The sequence below is a fragment of the Catharus ustulatus genome, chromosome 3 (assembly GCF_009819885.2).
Source record: "Catharus ustulatus isolate bCatUst1 chromosome 3, bCatUst1.pri.v2, whole genome shotgun sequence".
Lineage (NCBI taxonomy): Eukaryota > Metazoa > Chordata > Aves > Passeriformes > Turdidae > Catharus > Catharus ustulatus.
The window spans coordinates 87701196-87719849 of NC_046223.1; the positions used below are offsets into that span (position 1 = coordinate 87701196).

Consider the following 18654-nt stretch of genomic DNA (forward strand, 5'->3'; position numbering starts at 1 on the left):
ATGGAACTAGACACTATAATTTTCTTGCTTGGAAATAACTGTGTGATTCCCAAATACCTTGGCAATCATTAAATATGTTTTACTTGCATGATTTTACATTGATTTACTTGTATGATACACACCTCATAATGAAGTAATGAATGAAACACTTAAGTAAAATGAAGCATGAAATGCCAGACTTAAGGTGAAGAATCTGCAGCATAACAAAGTCAAGGAGGCTTTTTCTTAAGAGTACACATCAGAAGACTTACATTGTTTGATCGCAGAGAGACACGACCTCCACATCGAGCACAGAACTTGGTCCGGCAATAAGAGCACAAATGGCCACAACCATCTGCAAACTTTGTTTTATGACAGATTCCACATGTTGGAGCATCATCCTTGTGCTCTCCCTGGTAACGGCGGGCTTCTTCCCCTATCTTTCTTACTTGTTCTTTATAGCTTTCAAATTGTTGATGCAACCTCCTGCATAGATGAGAAAAAAGTTTATATAGCATGAATACGAGGAAAGACTACTACTCTGCATTTCTTTCAGTTTGAAACTCTACCTAATATTCTGAGCCTATTCATAATACTACATGTACCTCATATCAAATACATACTGCATACGGAACGCTGTACAGGGCAATCTAAAGGAAAAAAAAAATTATAGACATCCTTCTTTTTGAAGGTTTACTTCAAAGATTACATGCAAATCATTTCACTCGACAAGAAAATGATCCAAATGCATATACTGAACAAAAATACCTACCATGTACTGAATAAAAGAAATAATTGTGTGATCAAATTTGCAACCAACTTAATTTATACACCAGGTGTAATCAAAATATGTAAATCAATCTCCAGTTTCAGTGCTTTCAAAATCTAGATTACTAACACACATAACAAATATTTCAAAACATGGTCTACGATGATACTGACCTTAGAAGAATATGAGAACATATTTTTATTTCAAATTTATATATTAACAGTCTGTCTCTCTTATTGAGAGACTACTTCAGGTTTGCTAAACCTCATTACAGATACCTCTTCCAGCTTAGCTGTAGGAGTATATAGAAGCATTAGCATGTACAGAGGTTCCTGTGATGAAGACTGTTGCTCAAAGAAGCATCACTTCTCCTCCACCTGTGCCAAATAACAAACACACTGACCCTATGCCCATCATCTGCTGCTACACAAAAGACTCTCCTAATCACAGCTCAAAAAGACCTGAGACAGCCTAAGCAGGAGATTCCAGAAGGGCAAGACTTGGCCTTTGCACCATGCTATGTAGAACTCAAGCTTTTCCAGCTGTTGCTTCAAATCTACATCTCCATAGATAACATTTTAAAATAATGAGCAACTACACAGATTGTGAATAGAAACAGGGAATCTTGAGTTTAATAAATGGAAAAGTAGGTGTGTGTCTATAGAGGTCTTGATGATATCCTTTATCTCTGCTTTGAGCTACCTACTTCCTTAATTAGCACTGAGACTCACACCATTTAACCAGTGTATTTTTAGTGTCAGAATTCCTTGTTTCTGTGGGCTTGTGTGGGTGGGTGGGTGGGTGGGTGATGAACTTGCCTGGAGTTTAAGATATGAAATACTTTTTTGGTTAAGTGGATATTTTTCTTTTAACATTATATTCAAGCCTAAAAAATGACAATTCAACTTAACTCACAGGAATTGTGGTAAAATACACATAATTCAGTTGGACAGGAATATTATTGTTTGTAAATACATAAATCAAGCAGGTCTCACACTAAAATAGTAACTTCACATGGGTGCATTCTAATGAGAATGCAACAACAGCAAAAGCTAAGCAGCCAAATAATCTATTCTCCCTAACTACAAACATGATGCATTATACTTAATTCTTTATGCAAATAAAAAGCTTGGCAGAAGCAGCAAAGGGGTTTGTTTTGTTTTACTTTTTTACTAACCTGCTTAATAAACCTTTGCAGTATTGAGTAAGATGAGAAAAGTAGGTCAAAGAATTAGGCAAAATACTGAAGAAACTTAATACTTTTGGCCATATAACTGGATTACACATATGAATTAACTTATCTTACACAGCTGCTCACTTATATTGCATAAAAACAACTGAAGACATTCAGGAATTTTTGTAATAACCAGCTTAAAGAATGCAATTAAATAATGGAGAGGTCTGTAGGTAAATCTCTTATTATATCAAATATTCTATTAAAAAATGAAACCATGGAAACTAAATTCAGTTCTCCTCCACTAAAGTAAAACCAAAAGCCCTGGCTGTTCAATAGCATGGAAAGGGAAGATAACAGCAAGCACTGCCTCTCCTCATGTTCTTTCCCAATTAGACCATCTACATTTGAACTTTTCCTATTTCAAATGAAGCATAGGAAGAGCATTACTACTATTATGTTTTTGTCCTTCGGTGTGCACCAACAGGTAGATGAACATGCTACAAACTGGACAAAACTTAGTGAGATGAAAGGTTTTTTTATAAACACGTATCACTTGTTCATAGATTTTTAAATTTCTGAATCCATGTAAGACACATTTTACTTTGAGGGATTTGAAACCGTCATCTTGCATATCACACGACCCTATGAGGAAAGGCTGACATTTTATCTACAGCAAGAATGGAATTGGAGAAAATGACTGCACATTTCACAGAGCAGAAAGAACCGTACCCAGCTCACAGCAGGTCTGGTTCAATTGGCTCTTTTTATAACCACCTTTTCTAGCTTTTTGAGGAAAAAGCTGGATCTCTGTATCTCTGGCTATTCTATAATGGTACCAGCAAATCCCTCTCAATAGTTTTGCCATATATAGAAGTATATTAAGTATTAAGCAAGAACTAAAATACAGATGGGTAGGTTTTGATTTGGTCCTTAACTTCCAGGCTATTGATCACATTTTCATCAGATGCAAGGAAAATTCAAATCAATTAAATATTCCTTAACATAGACAAGCACCTAAAGGTTAGACTAAAGACCTAATAACAGCATATGATGTAATGACTTGGCAGACCCTTGAAGCAGATACCAATTCTGAGAGAAAGAGCAACCAGAGTACATCTGCATATACCCATGTGATTTTTCATCATGCACCCAAGTGCAGGGCACCTGCAGGATTAGCTTACTTTGAAACATTATTGCAGTACTTCACTAGTGCAGACCTCCCACCACTCTGAACAAAAAGCTGCATCCGCACAAGCTGACGTGTCTGGGGAGGGTGCTGCTATTTCACACTCACAGGCGTGCCACATATGCATGAGCAAAAAAAGATCCCACTATGGAAGAGTCTTTGGGCACATTACATCCCCTATGACTAACCCACAATCATCTGTTGCTAAAATGCTGGAAGAGACTGAACTGCTTGGGACTTCACTGCACCTATGAGGGGTCAGCATCACCACCCACAGTGCACGAAAGCCAATACACACTTTGCATGTCTGCAGGGAAATACTTAACTCACTCACTTTTACAACCTATGTTTAGGTTGCTACTGTTTTTTTCTCCAAGAAAACATGATGGTTTCATCATGCCTTTTTTTATTTTTCAAAGACATTTCACAAAAATCCCTGCTTCAGCTGTGTTCCACATGTACCATACTTTCATTTGAATATTCATTATTTTACTTTGACAGTATAAACTAGTAAAAAAATTCCTGATAGCAATTCTTCAAAGCTTTACCCACATCTTCATATACTTCATTTAGCAAAAACTGTAAGCCTTGGAGAACACTTGTGATAAATACCTTGCATAACTTAAACCTTTCAGACAGCTCACTGACATAATTAGAGGACAAACAATGAACATTGAGGCCATTTATAACATTGACTAATCAAAAAGTGTTACATCAAGCCACAGAGAAATTATCATTTATATTGTTGCGCTCTTTGGAGCTGGACCAAGATGTATATTTATATTCTTATTATTGAATTTCTTATTATTTTCATTATTGAAATTACAATTCAAGGCTGTAAATTTTAACAGACTATATCATTGCTTCTTTTGCTGTCTCAAATTCATGTATTAAATTCCATGTTGCCGTTTTGAATACCTATCTAAAATATTTGCACATATATGCTGAAGATTAGAAAGCTTCAAAACACTGCATTTGCATATATATGCTCTGTCTGCACAGATTTCATAAAAATTTTATAAAGATTTGTCTCTTTCAAGCAGAGTAATGACTTTAAATGTAGTATGAAATTGTATTTTGTACTTCCTTAGAAATCCAGTAGATGGCAATGCAGATCGCATTTTCACTCTCCCAGTTCAACTCAAAAGGTTCAGTCTTGAAACTCTAAACACCTGATGTAATGTTATAAAAATATTATGCCCTGTCATGAGTTCATGCTAGTAGAAAAAGTGCTGCCTTCTAAGTGACATAGCCTTAAGTAACTATCCACCAGCAGCTACTGCATGTCTGAAAAAAAGCTTAGTAAAATGCAGTATTTTGTCCTGTTCACCCACGCCACAAAAACACATCATCACACAGCTCAGACAAGTTTTTCCATAAGACAAGCAGGCGTTTTACCAAGCTCTGTTCTTGGCATTCTTTTTTTATGATAAATAAATAATTTAAAATGCAAACTGCAATACTGTGCATGCCCACGGAGGCAACAGCTAGAGCTGAAAACCTGTTGGTGATCCTTAAGCATCTACGTTGAAGCTGTGACCTGAAAAAACGTTGTTCAGCTGCTCTGTAAAGCTGGAATTAGCCCAGTCAAACCGCATGCCCTGCTGGTCTGCCAGCACTGCAGGCACCCATCTCACAGAGGGGCTTCCTAAGGGAGGCTGGCTTTGGCCTCAGCCCCACCAGCACCTCAACTTGTCACGGTTTTGGGAACACACACTTCAAACAACAAAGTCAAGACAGGCCATTTTAGCAAGTTGCTGTGGTAGCTTTGTCTGAATAAAGGAAAATGGGGGTTTATGGGGAATCCAGCATGTGCTGACTACAAAAACAGCTGAATTTGAGTGGAGAAGTCTAGATATATTTTCTAGTTACTTCATTAAACATCTCACAACATGTTAATCCGTTATTAAAATTTATACCCTCTGTACAGGTAGGACAAATTCAGGTTGAGTAGTAAGTGACATATCTAACTTTCAAGCTCCCAAGTTTTTGATGTAGCAATGTTAATCTATTTCAAGTCCAGGATATTTTTAAATGTTTGGGGGTGTGCTGCTTCTTCAGCATGGGCAATACTTGGTTATTTTGTGAAGATGAGATAACTGCGGGATGTACTCATATTGCAAAATATTGGACATCTGTGAATTTGGATTTTAATATTTCCATATTAAGCTATTACTGTACATTTTTATTCAGTGTGAACTCCTGTTTTAAAAAACAAAGGCAAGCGAGACATGGTTTCCATAAGCCGAGAAACAGGTAGCAATATGATTAATCAACCAATCTTTAGAGTAAAAAAAGCCATGTTTCTGTAAAAGAAGTACAAGCATTAATCAAAGGATTTCAGATGGTAGAGTTAGTGGCTTCCACACCCATATTTCTCCTGCACATGCTGACTACTTCTAGTCTCTTTGCTGTTTCCTACTGTCCAACTTGTCACTTTTCCATCACAAGTTACTTAGACCCATTAGACCATTCCCTATCACATTTCCTGTAGGTCTTGTCTCTCACTCCTACGCATTTTTAATAAATATATAAAAATAGTTATTATAGACAACATATAGTATGTTCTCTATCCTATAATAAAAGCAACTAATTTTCCTCAAAATTCCAGATTTCACCTGGCTTGAAGCTTTCTTCATTCTCCACTGTTCATTCAACACACAACTATGGATCAACTCAATTTTCTCCCAACTTGGTGTTCACCTGCCATCCATTACATTTTTCATCTCACCAGCAATCACCTCAATCCTGCTGGGGATCAGCCCTTCCTTCTTCGCATGCCAAGATCTCTTCTTCCTCCCTATTTCATTGGTGCAAACACAAATCTCACCACATTTGTAACTCACAGGTCTGTCTCCCGACCTCATATTTTTCTCCTTCTCTCCAAACTGAAGTGTTTGGCATAAATACTGACTCCTTTCCAAGGTGACTTGTACACCAAGCTTCAAACATTGAAACAGAAATTTCCTTCTACCTCCAGCACAACTTACCACCCTCTCCATTCTGTTCTGCACTCGGGAACAACAACCACTGTGCTACACACTGGACTCAGACCTACTAAGACCTTCACCTAAACTGTTGTATAAGTTGTGGGGGATAATTTTTCAAATAAAAACCAAACCAAACCAAACCAAACCAAACCAAACCGAAAACAACCAACCAAACAAAAAACCATACACCCAAAAGACCCCCCCATAACCCCAAAAAAAACCAAAAACCCACCACTGAAGTTTAGCTGATCTCACATCTTTCCAGCTTAAACATTCAGCTATCACCAGCTCATCCCTCGATTCCTTTTCCTGCCAGTGCAAGCCTGTCAGTCTGATAGTCTAATCACAGTTCCACAACAAATATAATTTAATTTATTTTACCTCTCTCTTTGTATTCCTCTGATGAATCTGCTTTTCTACTGCATAAAACATAAATGGCTTATCTTCACCTCCAAAGACTTTGACAGCCTATTTCCATCCTGCCTATGATTTCTCATTGAGCACTGAGATGCTCAAGTTAAACTTTCAATCAAGAATCACAGAATGGTTTGGGTTGGGAGGGACCTTAAAGATCATCTAGTTCCAAGCCTCCTGCCATGAGCAGGGACACCCTTCACTAGAACAGGTTGCTCAAAGTCCCATCCAGTCTGGTCTTTGAGGATTTCCTTTTGTTGCCTCTAGCATGGGAGTATTAGGAACACCACTGTTATCACATTATCCTCCTTAAAACTCTCCTTCACCTTGATGCCTGCAAAGATCTGGACAAAAATTAGATAAGTCAAAAGTAACAGGCCAGGCAGTGCAGACTCTCCTGTCTTTTCTTATTATTCTTTATTTGCCTAATACTTACAGTGCAGGCTGCCCCTGTGGCAAAGATCACCTTTTCTTCTACACTGTGAAAACCCCCACTCAGAAGGGTTATAGTCCATGACAAGTAATTCCGGGCAACATAGTAACACCAATCTCCCAACACGATTAAGAAATACATGAAGTTAATTTTTAAAATTTATTTTCATCATGTTATGATTCTAGTAATTTGCTTTTTACTTTCCAACCTTCAGGCAATATTCTTAGAGCTTTCCCCATGTCCATAAGGGACAATGCATTTTTAATGAATGTTAGCATTTTCCTATAGGTCTATGACACCAGTCCACAAGACGCAAAACCAAAAACATTTTGTTATGAGAATCATGATAAAATTCACACTTGGCCAAGACAAAGGTTTAACTTACAGACCTCATACAGGAACTTAGACTTGGCCATCACCACTGGAAAGTTGTTCACATGCAGCAGATACTTTTGCACTCTATACAAGTTGTCTTAATTCCAATTCCTTCCTATAATCTATTATCAAGCACATACTACCTGGCAGCATCCTCACAAGCTTGTACAGGCTGTTTCAAAAAAGTCCCACACCTTGTCTAGAAAGTGTCCCTGCTCATCACATCAGAGAAGAGACACATCAGTAAAGTGGTGTGGGCTGCAGTTTATTCCCAGAGCTCTTATCTGGTGCCTTTTCAGCAGCAGGAAGAGTCATTTTCAAGTTAACATTTTACTTAGGGCAGGTTTTCTGCAAGCATATAAATGAGCTCATTAAATAACTTGTATAAAATGCAATTTTTCATCTTCCTGGAAGATTTCCTAATGTAGATTATTGGAAAACTTTATTTTCATATACTTCTATTTGTTGGTGGTTTTTTAAAATAACTACAGCCCACAAGCAGACTTCTTCCTTACACAACTGAAGAACTGTGAGTCAAAAATGTGCAATATCTACAATAAGGAATTTACATTCCAGCTTCCCACAGTTCCTCCCAAATGACCGATATCCTTTCTGAGGTAAAAACGAGAAACCAGAGAACGAAGCAAACCACACATAACAGTACTAAAAAAGGCATAGCTGAGGAATTCAGAAAGAAACTGTGCATGTCTTGTATTAAAAAGCACTTACATGTTGAGATATATTTAGTACTGAAGGAATCAGCGCCTTCTGCTCAAACTCTATTGACAAAGTGACAGTTTGACTGGAGCCAGTAGAAGGGTGGTGACATCACTCCACAATATGTCAATGACTCTTCCTTTGGTCTTAACCAGTATGGCCATTCTCACACACCTCTTACCTCTGTAGGCAACCTCACCAGTATCAGCTCTCCCCTTTAACCATCACAGCTCTGCTAGATTTTCCTGTTTAATTTCTTCACCACTCTGTGTTAGCTGTCTGTGCTAGCTCTCCTAACACAGACAGTGCAGCAGGAAAGTAGCTGGTTTACTCTGGGGAGTTGTCACCAATTCCAAGTGAGAAAGTTCAAAAAGTTTCATGAGTTCATACACACAGAGCTGTTAGCAGCCTCAACTTTACCAAGTGCAACATCTAAAAGGATTTTTGAAATGCCACTGTGTTACAATCCCACTCTTACTGCAGCATTAACACACACATTCAGGCCAACCATTGTCTACATAACAAACACAGGACCTGTAAACACATTCAGCTTTTTAAAGATTGCTGAAACTACTCATGCAACAGCACTGCAGAGGTAAATGGCTGTATTATTTTATTTCCCATTATTCGTGCAATACCTGTTGCAGAAAAAACAGCCATAATCACCGAGGGACAGCAATACCCATACAACCACACAGTCAATCATCCCAGGAAACTCAAGAAGGAAAAACTGATTCCACATAGTTGCATTAATGTTTATGGATTAAAAAAAAAAAAAAAGGCAGAAGCAGCAGAATCAGAAAGTGTGGAAGGGGATTTGACTGCAGCAGAAGTGTGAGCTTGAGCATCTCTTGTAACTGCACTGTCAAACTTGGGCATTTTAAGAAATAAAACTCTAGCATAGTACAAGGTGCCAATATGCTAATATTGCTTGTATGCAACTTTATGAGGAATACGTGCCCCTTAGAAAAAAAAGGCTTTTCTTACTCAAAATCAAAAACAACATGACTTGCTACAAAGATTGCTTTAAAACTGGATTTGATTTTCTACAGATATTGCTTTAAAAGTGAATTTCAGTTCCCAAAATTTTAAGCTTAGTATTCTCCATAAGATCCACTATAAAAAAGGCCTGAGAAATTTTCTCCTGTCTAACCACATTACCAGACCACAGCAAGAAGATCATCTTCCAGCATCTCTTCAATTCACAACACTTTCACAATTTAACCCCTACTAAACTTGGAAGTAAGATCAAGCTGTTCTCAGCTGTTTCAGAGACAAAGATCCAAAAGATCTATTCACCAATAAATTATATTTATATATATATATGGTTCTTTTGTTTGATACTTATTAATATATAAAGTAGTTTTATGCAAGGCTTACTGAAATTATGAAATCAGGGCTTACTCTGACAGGAGGAGAAGACAGATAAAAATACTAAAGGCAATTAATTAGGGTTATTTGCCTTTTCTCTGAAATGTTTTCATTCTCTGTGTTTTCTTTATATAGCATAACAGAAGAACTGCTTTTGTGCAGGTGTATGGCAAAAAACAAAGATGCCAGAGACACCCAGCCACACCACTACCATTTGTGACATTACAGGGCGTATCCTTTTACATTACTGCATTCATAGATACAAATAATTTTCATACACAGTTCCTTATTTTAAAAAAAGTAGCCATTAAGTATGTTAGACACCACATTCTCCTATAAAAACTTCTAAAAGGACTGCTGGGAAGTCACATAAAAATTTTTCCTTATCTAAGTGATGACTAAGTGATGTCTTCATTTTCCTCATTTATTTAAACATTACAGATCACTAGTATTCCTGATCACTTAAATATTACTGAATTTAATCTATCACCCCACTCTCTTCCCCATGTTGCACAACAGACACACAGAACTTGTCTCCTGAATGAGCTGACCTATGTCAGCTTGCAGTGGCGTAACAATGCTTTAACGCCACGGAGTGATCCTTTAAGTGGGAGTCTCTGAGCTCCATAGGAGATTTCTGCAGTAAAATACTATTTTGTGAAGTGGCTCTGTCAGCAAATGTCCCTTAAAATACATTAAATATATGAGTAAAGAATGGTTCGATTTATTTTCTCTTCAAAAATGTCAGTTTCATTTTATTATGGAATACAAATATCATTTATTTAAGCTAAACTTCACCACAATCAAATCTTTGTGAACAGACAAAACCTAATCTGTTTTCAGACTGACATGAAAGAGAATTAAATAGTGTTGTCTTCAATTTATTGAATTAATTTATTGAATAATATAATATGCTACTGCTGGCACTCTTTTTTTTCTAAGGATGGTCATCAAATTGCAACCAACCAGCCATAAAACCCAGAATATTATGAAAGGAGCAAGGCAGGGGGAAGAGGATAAGGGGTGGGGAGGCAGGGTGCTACAGTAGAAATGCACAGTTTAAGAATCGAAGAATGAGGAAAAAAGATTAATGAAAATTTTAAGGAAAAGTTTTTAAAAGTGAGGCACAGATTTGCACCTACACACAGTTACAAGCATTTAGCTCTCTTGTTCTGAACACAGAACTATTAACCAAAAGACATATTATGGAAGCAACGCATGAGAAAGAAAGTGAAAGAGAAGCCCATTTATCCAATTGAACCAATTTAAAAAACAATTCCTTAATGCAACCCTATCTAAATTGCAATTAGCAACCAGAGTAAGAATAGAACCTGCTATACTCTGACAATATTGGTTTTGCTAGAGTCACACAGTGGGAAAAGCTGTTTAAACACCCTAGCGCCTGCTACAAATAGTACAATGCACATAAGGTTAAGAAAAAATCCTCAGTGCTGGAATATATCCCTTCAGTCAGCTGGCACCTGGTAAAAAGTTTGGGAAGATGAGAGGTATGGGTCCTGATTCAACATTAACAGGAAATTACTTGGGAGCAATGCTTATCAAAACAGCATTCTGAAGCAGTCTTTCTCATACATGCATTTGTGAAAAAAAAGAAGAAATTGAGTATTTTTGGCATCCAATGTGTTAAACAGATGATAGGTATCAGATGGCAATACAGGGTGAGTAGCAAAAATATGACAAAGCACAGTGGTCTGTAAACAGAGCAAAGCTACTGAAATTCTAACTACCATATGGTGGTAACAAACAGGACACGTGCAAAACAGGAAAAGATCTCACAGTGAGGGGTGTGATAGGAGCCAGCAAGATGCAGAACTAAAAAAAATACAATAGGACCGCAAGATTAACAGTGATAACATTTCAAATTAATTTTATTCAGCTGATGCTCAGTGTGTACAGTATGTCTTCTACCTAAAAATAATTTAACAGCCTTGTTGAGAGCATCTCTAATTTATCATCTTGTTCACCTTCCTTTATAATTTCCATATTACAAGGAACAAAAAAGGTTCACACATCTATTTTAAATATACCATCAAAGTGCTTGAACACAAGATAATGATTAAGCTTGTCTCCAGCATTACTTAATTCTCTTCATTTTTCTGGATGCCAAAGTAAACACAAATGAAAAGCATATGGCATCTTAGTGAATTAGAAAATCAGAAAAGGAGAACATTAACCGGTTTATTTTATGCTTTAAGCAGAGCACATGGTAAAATTAAAAATGTCAAGGCTCTTTATATTCATGATTTACTTTAATTTCTTCTTTTAATGTACTCTCTATTGAAGTTAAATGTTCTCAAGAATACTGTTTGTGAAAGAAAACCAGTAGCATTTTTCTCCACATTTTTAATGTCTGCTTTTTCTCCAGATTATCACTGCTCATAACTGTTTTAAGAAAATTGTCTTGAATTTGAAATTATTCTCAGTAGAAAAATGGAGCCTCTTTCGTATGAGTATCCTTGCTTCTTGAAGCTCACTGAGAGTGCACAAGCTAAGAAATAAACTCGTATTATCAAAAAAAATTCTGCAAAACTGTCTCACCTGATGAAGCTGTTGAGTAGAAAGTGTAAGTCCAAAATTTGTGTAAACTATTTTTTCCTTTGATCTAAATTTCCACAGCAAGGCCTACAGAAAAACATGACGTTCAATTTCAGGTTTTCTTCTCCTTCCCTTCCTGTATCTATCAACATTTTGATTGATTCCCAAGCCAACTATTTATGCTCTAACTCTTATCAAAAGACACTCCCATAAAAAATTTCAGTCCACACAGTTCAGTACTACTAGTATTTCAAAATATAGATTTTATATATATAATAATGCATATTGGAAAAATGCCATTTGGACAACATAGCAGGAGGACATCAAGAGGAATGCTTCAGTAACCACGTGCTCATTCATCACATCCAGCAGACCCACTGCAGTGCTCTCCTGAGGAGTCATACTCATCATAGGCATGATTTTAAGAGAAGAAAAGCTTCTGCCAACCTATTTACCATTTCATTCCTAGCAGAAAACCCCTAAGGCTCATTTTAAACCAATAATGTCTTAAATAACAGGAGTCAGTGTCCCTTGGGAAACACTGCACAAAGTCTGCTAACCTGTTTTATGATTCTGCCTTCTACTCTGAAGTATCAATAAATTTGGCAGAGAGACATTTCTCCACAGGCTTTCCATGGTTAGGATTTTTCTGCTGTTCCATAGTGGTTCTCACAATAGCCCACTAAGCAGTGTGCAGTCACAGAGATTCAGGCTACCTGATCATTTTGGACCACCACAGGGTCCACAGCCATCACATGCCATAAGCTCAGACCCTCAGGAAATTTGGTTTGGATTCCACAGGAGGCTCCAGGTACAAATCTGATACTCCAGTGTAACTGTGTCCATAGACAAAGCAGTGAAATTTTTCAAGTGACCAAGTCAGAATTTGCTCCAGGAGCACTTGGATCTAACCATACCATCAGTCTCCTACTTAGTCTCTAGTAGGAATAGGTATTCCATTTCCCTTGGCTAACCCTTTGCAGAGCCAAACGCTGTAAAGATTTAGTTCCTGTCATAAATCTGTTTTCTTAACCTAAAAATGGATTTCCAGATGGAGCTAGATGTAAAGGAGGAATATCAATCTTTACATCAGGCTTTCTTACTGTTTCAGCCAGTAGCCTCTATGCAAAGTTCTTGTCGTTTGATGACACTGGTTCGCCCTTCTGCCAAACTCACGGATTTTTCACAACAACGTGGAAGAGTCACAGAATTTCATCACTATTTTGCAGTCTTGTTCTGCACCACGTTTTAAAAGGCACTCCCTCCCTTTACATGGGGTACGTAATTCAAAACCCAAAGCTGTGTGTCAAGAGTGCTCAAGGGACATTTTTATCCAGCACACTGTACCATATTCTCCAAAAGCTGAACAGAATGATGAAGAGTGAAGCTGTATGGGTATCTGGAGTGAGATCCTTCAAAATGGATGATGATTTCTTATCAGCTCCCTCTACCCAAGTGGAACAACTAAAAATTTCTTTCTGTCAGCTATAATCCGAACAGCCACAGTGCATTTCTGAAGTAGAAGTGAAAATCTGGAGGCTTCAAGAAAATTCCTGGAGCTGGCTAACAGTACCAATACTGAGTTTTTCAATGTTTCAAAGAAAATCACCAACCAAGCCATCTGTGCATAGCACCACGCTTTGGTCTATGTCCAGGACAGCAAAGAGGTGAGCTGGACCCAGAACACTGACATCATCCAACCATGTCACTGATGTGGCCTCACACGTGCCAGCTTCCCAAAAAGTAAGAAGCTAGGTACAACTTGCCAGGAAAAAATGTTATATTTAATGATGGCACAAAAAATCTGACTTGGCTGATGAAAGGCAGTAATTTTCCTACCTGAAAATTGACAAGGAGTAGGTATCTCTTAGTAGCAGCAACTCTCACCTTTTTTTTTTCTCTAAATACATTGCCAAGATTATCAAAATAATATCCTGGTATGACCAATAATATGTCTTTATTCAAATAATTCAAATGTTCATATATACACATATTTGACAATATGTGTATATAGGATTGCACCATGTGAAAAGCCATTTATAGCCATTTAGGAAGAGGTCACTTAGGATATGGTGCACTGAAGGACAGACAGGATCTATTCTTCTGTGATGAGGACTGAGATGTATGAGATTTTTTGTGTGTACTACATTTTCTGCCTGTGCTCACTGCCACTACTATTGTAATTCAGTTATGCCACAGGTCATTAGAAGACCAAAATATATATGTGAGGAAGACTGGAAGAAGGCAGAGTGTTAGGAACTCAAATGATAATATCCCTAGAGAAGTTTGAACCAAAATCCATTAGGTACCCTATTTTATGCAATTTTGTTAGATCTAGTCACCTGGGGGATTATTTGGTATTTGAAATGGATTCCTCAGCCAAACCATTACACCCTTAGGAGCCTGAAACAATTACTTCTTTAGCCTGGAGGAGTGTGGAAGCCTGGCTTTACACACTTTGTGTTACACCTAGTTGATTACCAGGAGTTATGATTGGTGGTATGTGTGACAGATGGCTGAGAAATAGTGGAGTGGTTGCAACCATGATACTGGAAATATTATCATCACCTACAATTAAATATATTAAAACTTTAAGTTTAGGTAAGTTGTCGTAATGAGGCCATAAAACATCAATTAGTGTTTTAGGAAACCTGTTCCTGAGTTAGGAAGATCTACAATATGAGCTCACTAATATTCTTGAAACATGATGACACCAAAAGCTTTAGTACTAGTTTATGTAATAAAACTGGCCCCTTCTGTCTCTTCTAGGGGAATCAAAAATACGTTTTTAATTAAAAATACAAGAAAACAAAACTAAAACAAATAAAGTCCTGGAGTTCAGGAAGTGTGTAACACTGTGTTGATGGGATCTGATGCTGTGTAATGCATTAACTTTAAGATAAGAAGCAAGTCTTGTTCAGAGAATACTGAGAGATCAACACCTACTAGGTGAATCACACTCACCATTAAAAATGCATGCCCTGCTTCCAAGGACAGTCACTTCAACTCTCATCCCTCAGTGCTTATTCTGCCTTTCACCACTAGATTAAAAAGCTTTTAGTGGTGAATACTGTGCATGTATGAAAGTGTTTACACTTTATAATTAAGTCACCTTTTGATCTCCAGTGTGATAAACTAAAGAGATTGAAATCTCTAAATCCTCCACTGCAAAGTAGTTTCTCCAGCATCTGAAACGTTACTGTAGCTCTTAACTGAACCTTTTGTGACCTTTCAACAAGCTTTAAAAATACAATTGTGTCCTTCCTTTATCCTTTTTCCAAATGCTGTATTACGAATGCCAAGGGTGAATTTCAGCCTTAATGGTCCAACAGCCTCCATGGTTATCCAAGTGTCTCCTCTGAATACTGCCTCTGTGTCAGAAGTCTAATAAATTTACAGGATTTTCCTAATTCCCAACATTTAACAAAGGAAAACAGATCATCAGCCAGCCAGAGACCTCTCCAGCCAAGTCTTCAGTCTTCTTGTGCACAAATAATTCAGGCCTACTAATTTTAAAATATTTATCAGAGGCAGATGATGTCATCACTATCAAAGTCAGAAATTACTTCTTGTCCTCACAGGATGTAAATACAATTTTCCATTTTTCCCTATGTACAAAAAGAAAAATATAGCAAATTTTTGTACATCTGAAAAAGTACATCTTCCTTAGGGTATCTTCTGTCTAAAATACACTCCAAAATTATTAATTTGCTATCTCTTACCAACTCCCTGTATTTCACACCCTATCATTTTAAACAGTTTGTGTTTATAAGGAACAAAGATGAATAAAGATGAATAAAGATGAATAAAGGAAGTTGGTGCTGCATCATTCCTAAGGTAGGTATCAGTCAGTCAGTTGAAATATCACATTCCCTAGAATACATTTCATATTAAACTTGACAGGATACTGTTGAATGCAAACAAATGAAAGTTTCAAAGTCTTACATCAGTATTTTCGTCTCTGAAAAAAACCAAATATATTGCCCTATTTTCTTCTTTGTAGCGTCTACAAAGAATTGCATGAAACCTTTTCTTCACATAAAATCTTTTCTATCCTCAGTAAGTACATTTGAAATTTTTTTAAGGATTTACAGATGAAGAGTCCTACATAAGCAGTTAATGAAAATTAAAATAAAAATTAAAAATGCAAAATGAAAAGTAGCAGTAATTTCTTATGAGAAAAAAAGCCACCATAATTTTCTTGGCTAGTCAGGTGTATGCTTTTCCTGTGATCATTTGTACTATTGAAAAAAAAACTATGTCGAAACATAGCTTATTTTTATGAAAAAAAAAATCAACAGTCCCTCCTTAAGAAAGAAGTCTCACTCTTCTCATGCAACTATTCTAACCCCGCTCCTGTCAAAAATTCTAGATAATGTGAATCACAGTAGAATTTAAACAAATAAGATCTATCTTACTTTCACCAAAAAAATACATCTATTAATTGCAGCAAAATACTTCACTGTGCTCTATTCTTATTTTCTTCTACTAATGTTCCTTAGCTAAATCCCAAAGTCTTTACCATGGAAATTCCTTAGAAACAATTTTGAAATCCTTTTTTCACACTACTTGCTATTTTTAGGTTTCAGATATAGGCAGGTATAAAAGTCAATTGCTTGCAAATCCTGAATTTCAGCAGAGTTCCTTTGACTTCCTTCTTCGAGGTTGCAACAGACAATTAGTATATCCCCGCTGTCAGAAAAGTTCTTAATTAAGTTCATGCAAAGGCTTTTGAATTGTTGACTGAAGTGGAACACTCTTGTTTGCTGCTCGTGATGCCATTCCTGCCAGGCTATGAATAGCTGTTTCGCTTCCCTTCACGCGCTCTCCAGCAGTGGAAAGGCTGCGGCCCCTCGACAGCTCCGCTGCCATGATCGCAAAACCTTCCCTTCCCTGGCAGGGATCACCGTGCCACTGCTGGAGGTGTTCTCTAACAGGCTTGGTCCTTCATCTTAACTCAGACACATCCAACTCCTACAAAATCCACCATAAAGCAAAGAAACCTTGAGTGTCTAACCTTCAATTATTCTTGCCATCTTCTATGAACTGAAACTGCTACAAAAACACCTAAAAAGCCTAATTCAGAAACAGGGTATTTCTATGAGCTGAAATTCCGACATTTTTATATAAAGTTTTAGACCTCCAAACAATAATGTGGCATTCTGCGACTTTCTTTAAATGAATCTCAGTTTTGACCTTCAAATATTTATTGTGATTTTACTTAGGTAAGTGTTTAGCTCTGGCAAGGATATGATTTGCATTTTATTTATAAGGAGAGCAAATATGGATTCACACAAAAAGAGAGACTTAGAGAGACAGGAGTTGGGAGACAAAAAAAATTTTCCAGATTAAATTTTTGCAGAGGCTGAAAACAAAAAGGAAGTAGATGACAATACAAACACTGCTCTTGGAAAAAAGCAAAAAAATTAAAGTACAGTGTCAGACAACTTTTGCCACTTGTTGATTTTTAGCACTTTCAGAATCTTGCAAATATACAATATTTACAAAATATGCTGTTCAATTTTCTCCTTCTTTATTTGGGAAATACTAGCTGCACTAGCAGGCTTCCACTATGGCAAGCCAGTATCGCTCTATTTTTAATTCCTTTCTTATTTATTAGCTGAAATTATGAAATCAAGAGGATTAATAAGTAAGAATTTTTCTGTTTCTAGATCTGACAGTGCAGCAAAGTCTGAAACATACCAGATTCTTCAGAGATACAGGCAATTAAAATAGTTTTTTTTTTTAGAGAATGGCGACTATATAAACAAACTAAACAATAGCTGCTTATTCTGCACCTTAAAACGACAAGCCCTTCAACATAGATGTTCCAAAAAAAAGTCCCAAATAGCATCTCAAATGGATGCACTACATTCCCACAGTCAGGCAGCTGAATCCTGCCCCTAGTGGAGTATAATAATGTAATTGTCTCTCACTAAAGCAGAAATCTGCTTTTGATTGCTCTGGCCCTGCCTGAGCTGCTTTAGTTTTAGTTCTGAAAACAACTGTCTAGCACTCAAAATAACAAGAAAAAGCAGAAGCCTGTTACACTCTTTCAGAAAGCCACTTTTTCTGGGGAAAAAAAAGGCAAACACCTCTCCCATGCACATATAGGCACAACTCCTTTCTTCCCTACTCCAAAAAACCAAAATATCCAAACAAAACAAACAAACAAAAACAACCCCTAAAAAATAAAACAATACATCCTCTTTTGAAAAGGAAGAGCATAGTAGGATGATTTAATTCAGACAATTAAATTGTAACAGCACTTTTTAAAAAAATCTCATCCACACTTCAGAAATTAAGAACCACAATAACAGCATTTGTGCAACTCCAATCTAAACAGCGTGTTATCAAATTTGTTATTATTCTGAAATAACCTAAATTTACATTTACAAGGCACAAATCCACACTCAATCTAAATATTACCTTTTTTGCTTGTGCTTTAATAACAATCATATATCATGCCATCCTTCAAAGTTGATAGTAGTGCTTAATAAAAAAGGTTTACCCATGCTGAAATAATTCTTCAGTCTAATATGTTTCATACCTACAGTTAATGAAATAAAAATACGTCTGTCACTTTCTGTCATAATTTCCATGTGCTTACAGTGTCTCTTGGGATGTTGTACGTAAAAATTTCATGCAACATATGTATAGAACAACTGTATGTCCAACATAGTTCAA

The 18654-nt window shown here is 36.8% G+C and overlaps 1 protein-coding gene across 28 annotated transcripts in view; it reads right to left on the reverse strand.

Moving 5' to 3' along the window:
• RIMS1 (regulating synaptic membrane exocytosis 1) overlaps positions 1-18654 on the reverse strand; it is a 310442-nt gene that overhangs the window by 192993 nt on the left and 98795 nt on the right. For all 28 annotated transcript variants that reach the window (XM_033054837.2, XM_033054832.2, XM_033054836.2 and 25 more), the window contains exon 2: positions 252-465. In XM_033054837.2, the coding sequence (XP_032910728.1) occupies positions 252-465 (214 nt within the window). The remainder of the gene's footprint in view (positions 1-251; positions 466-18654) is intronic.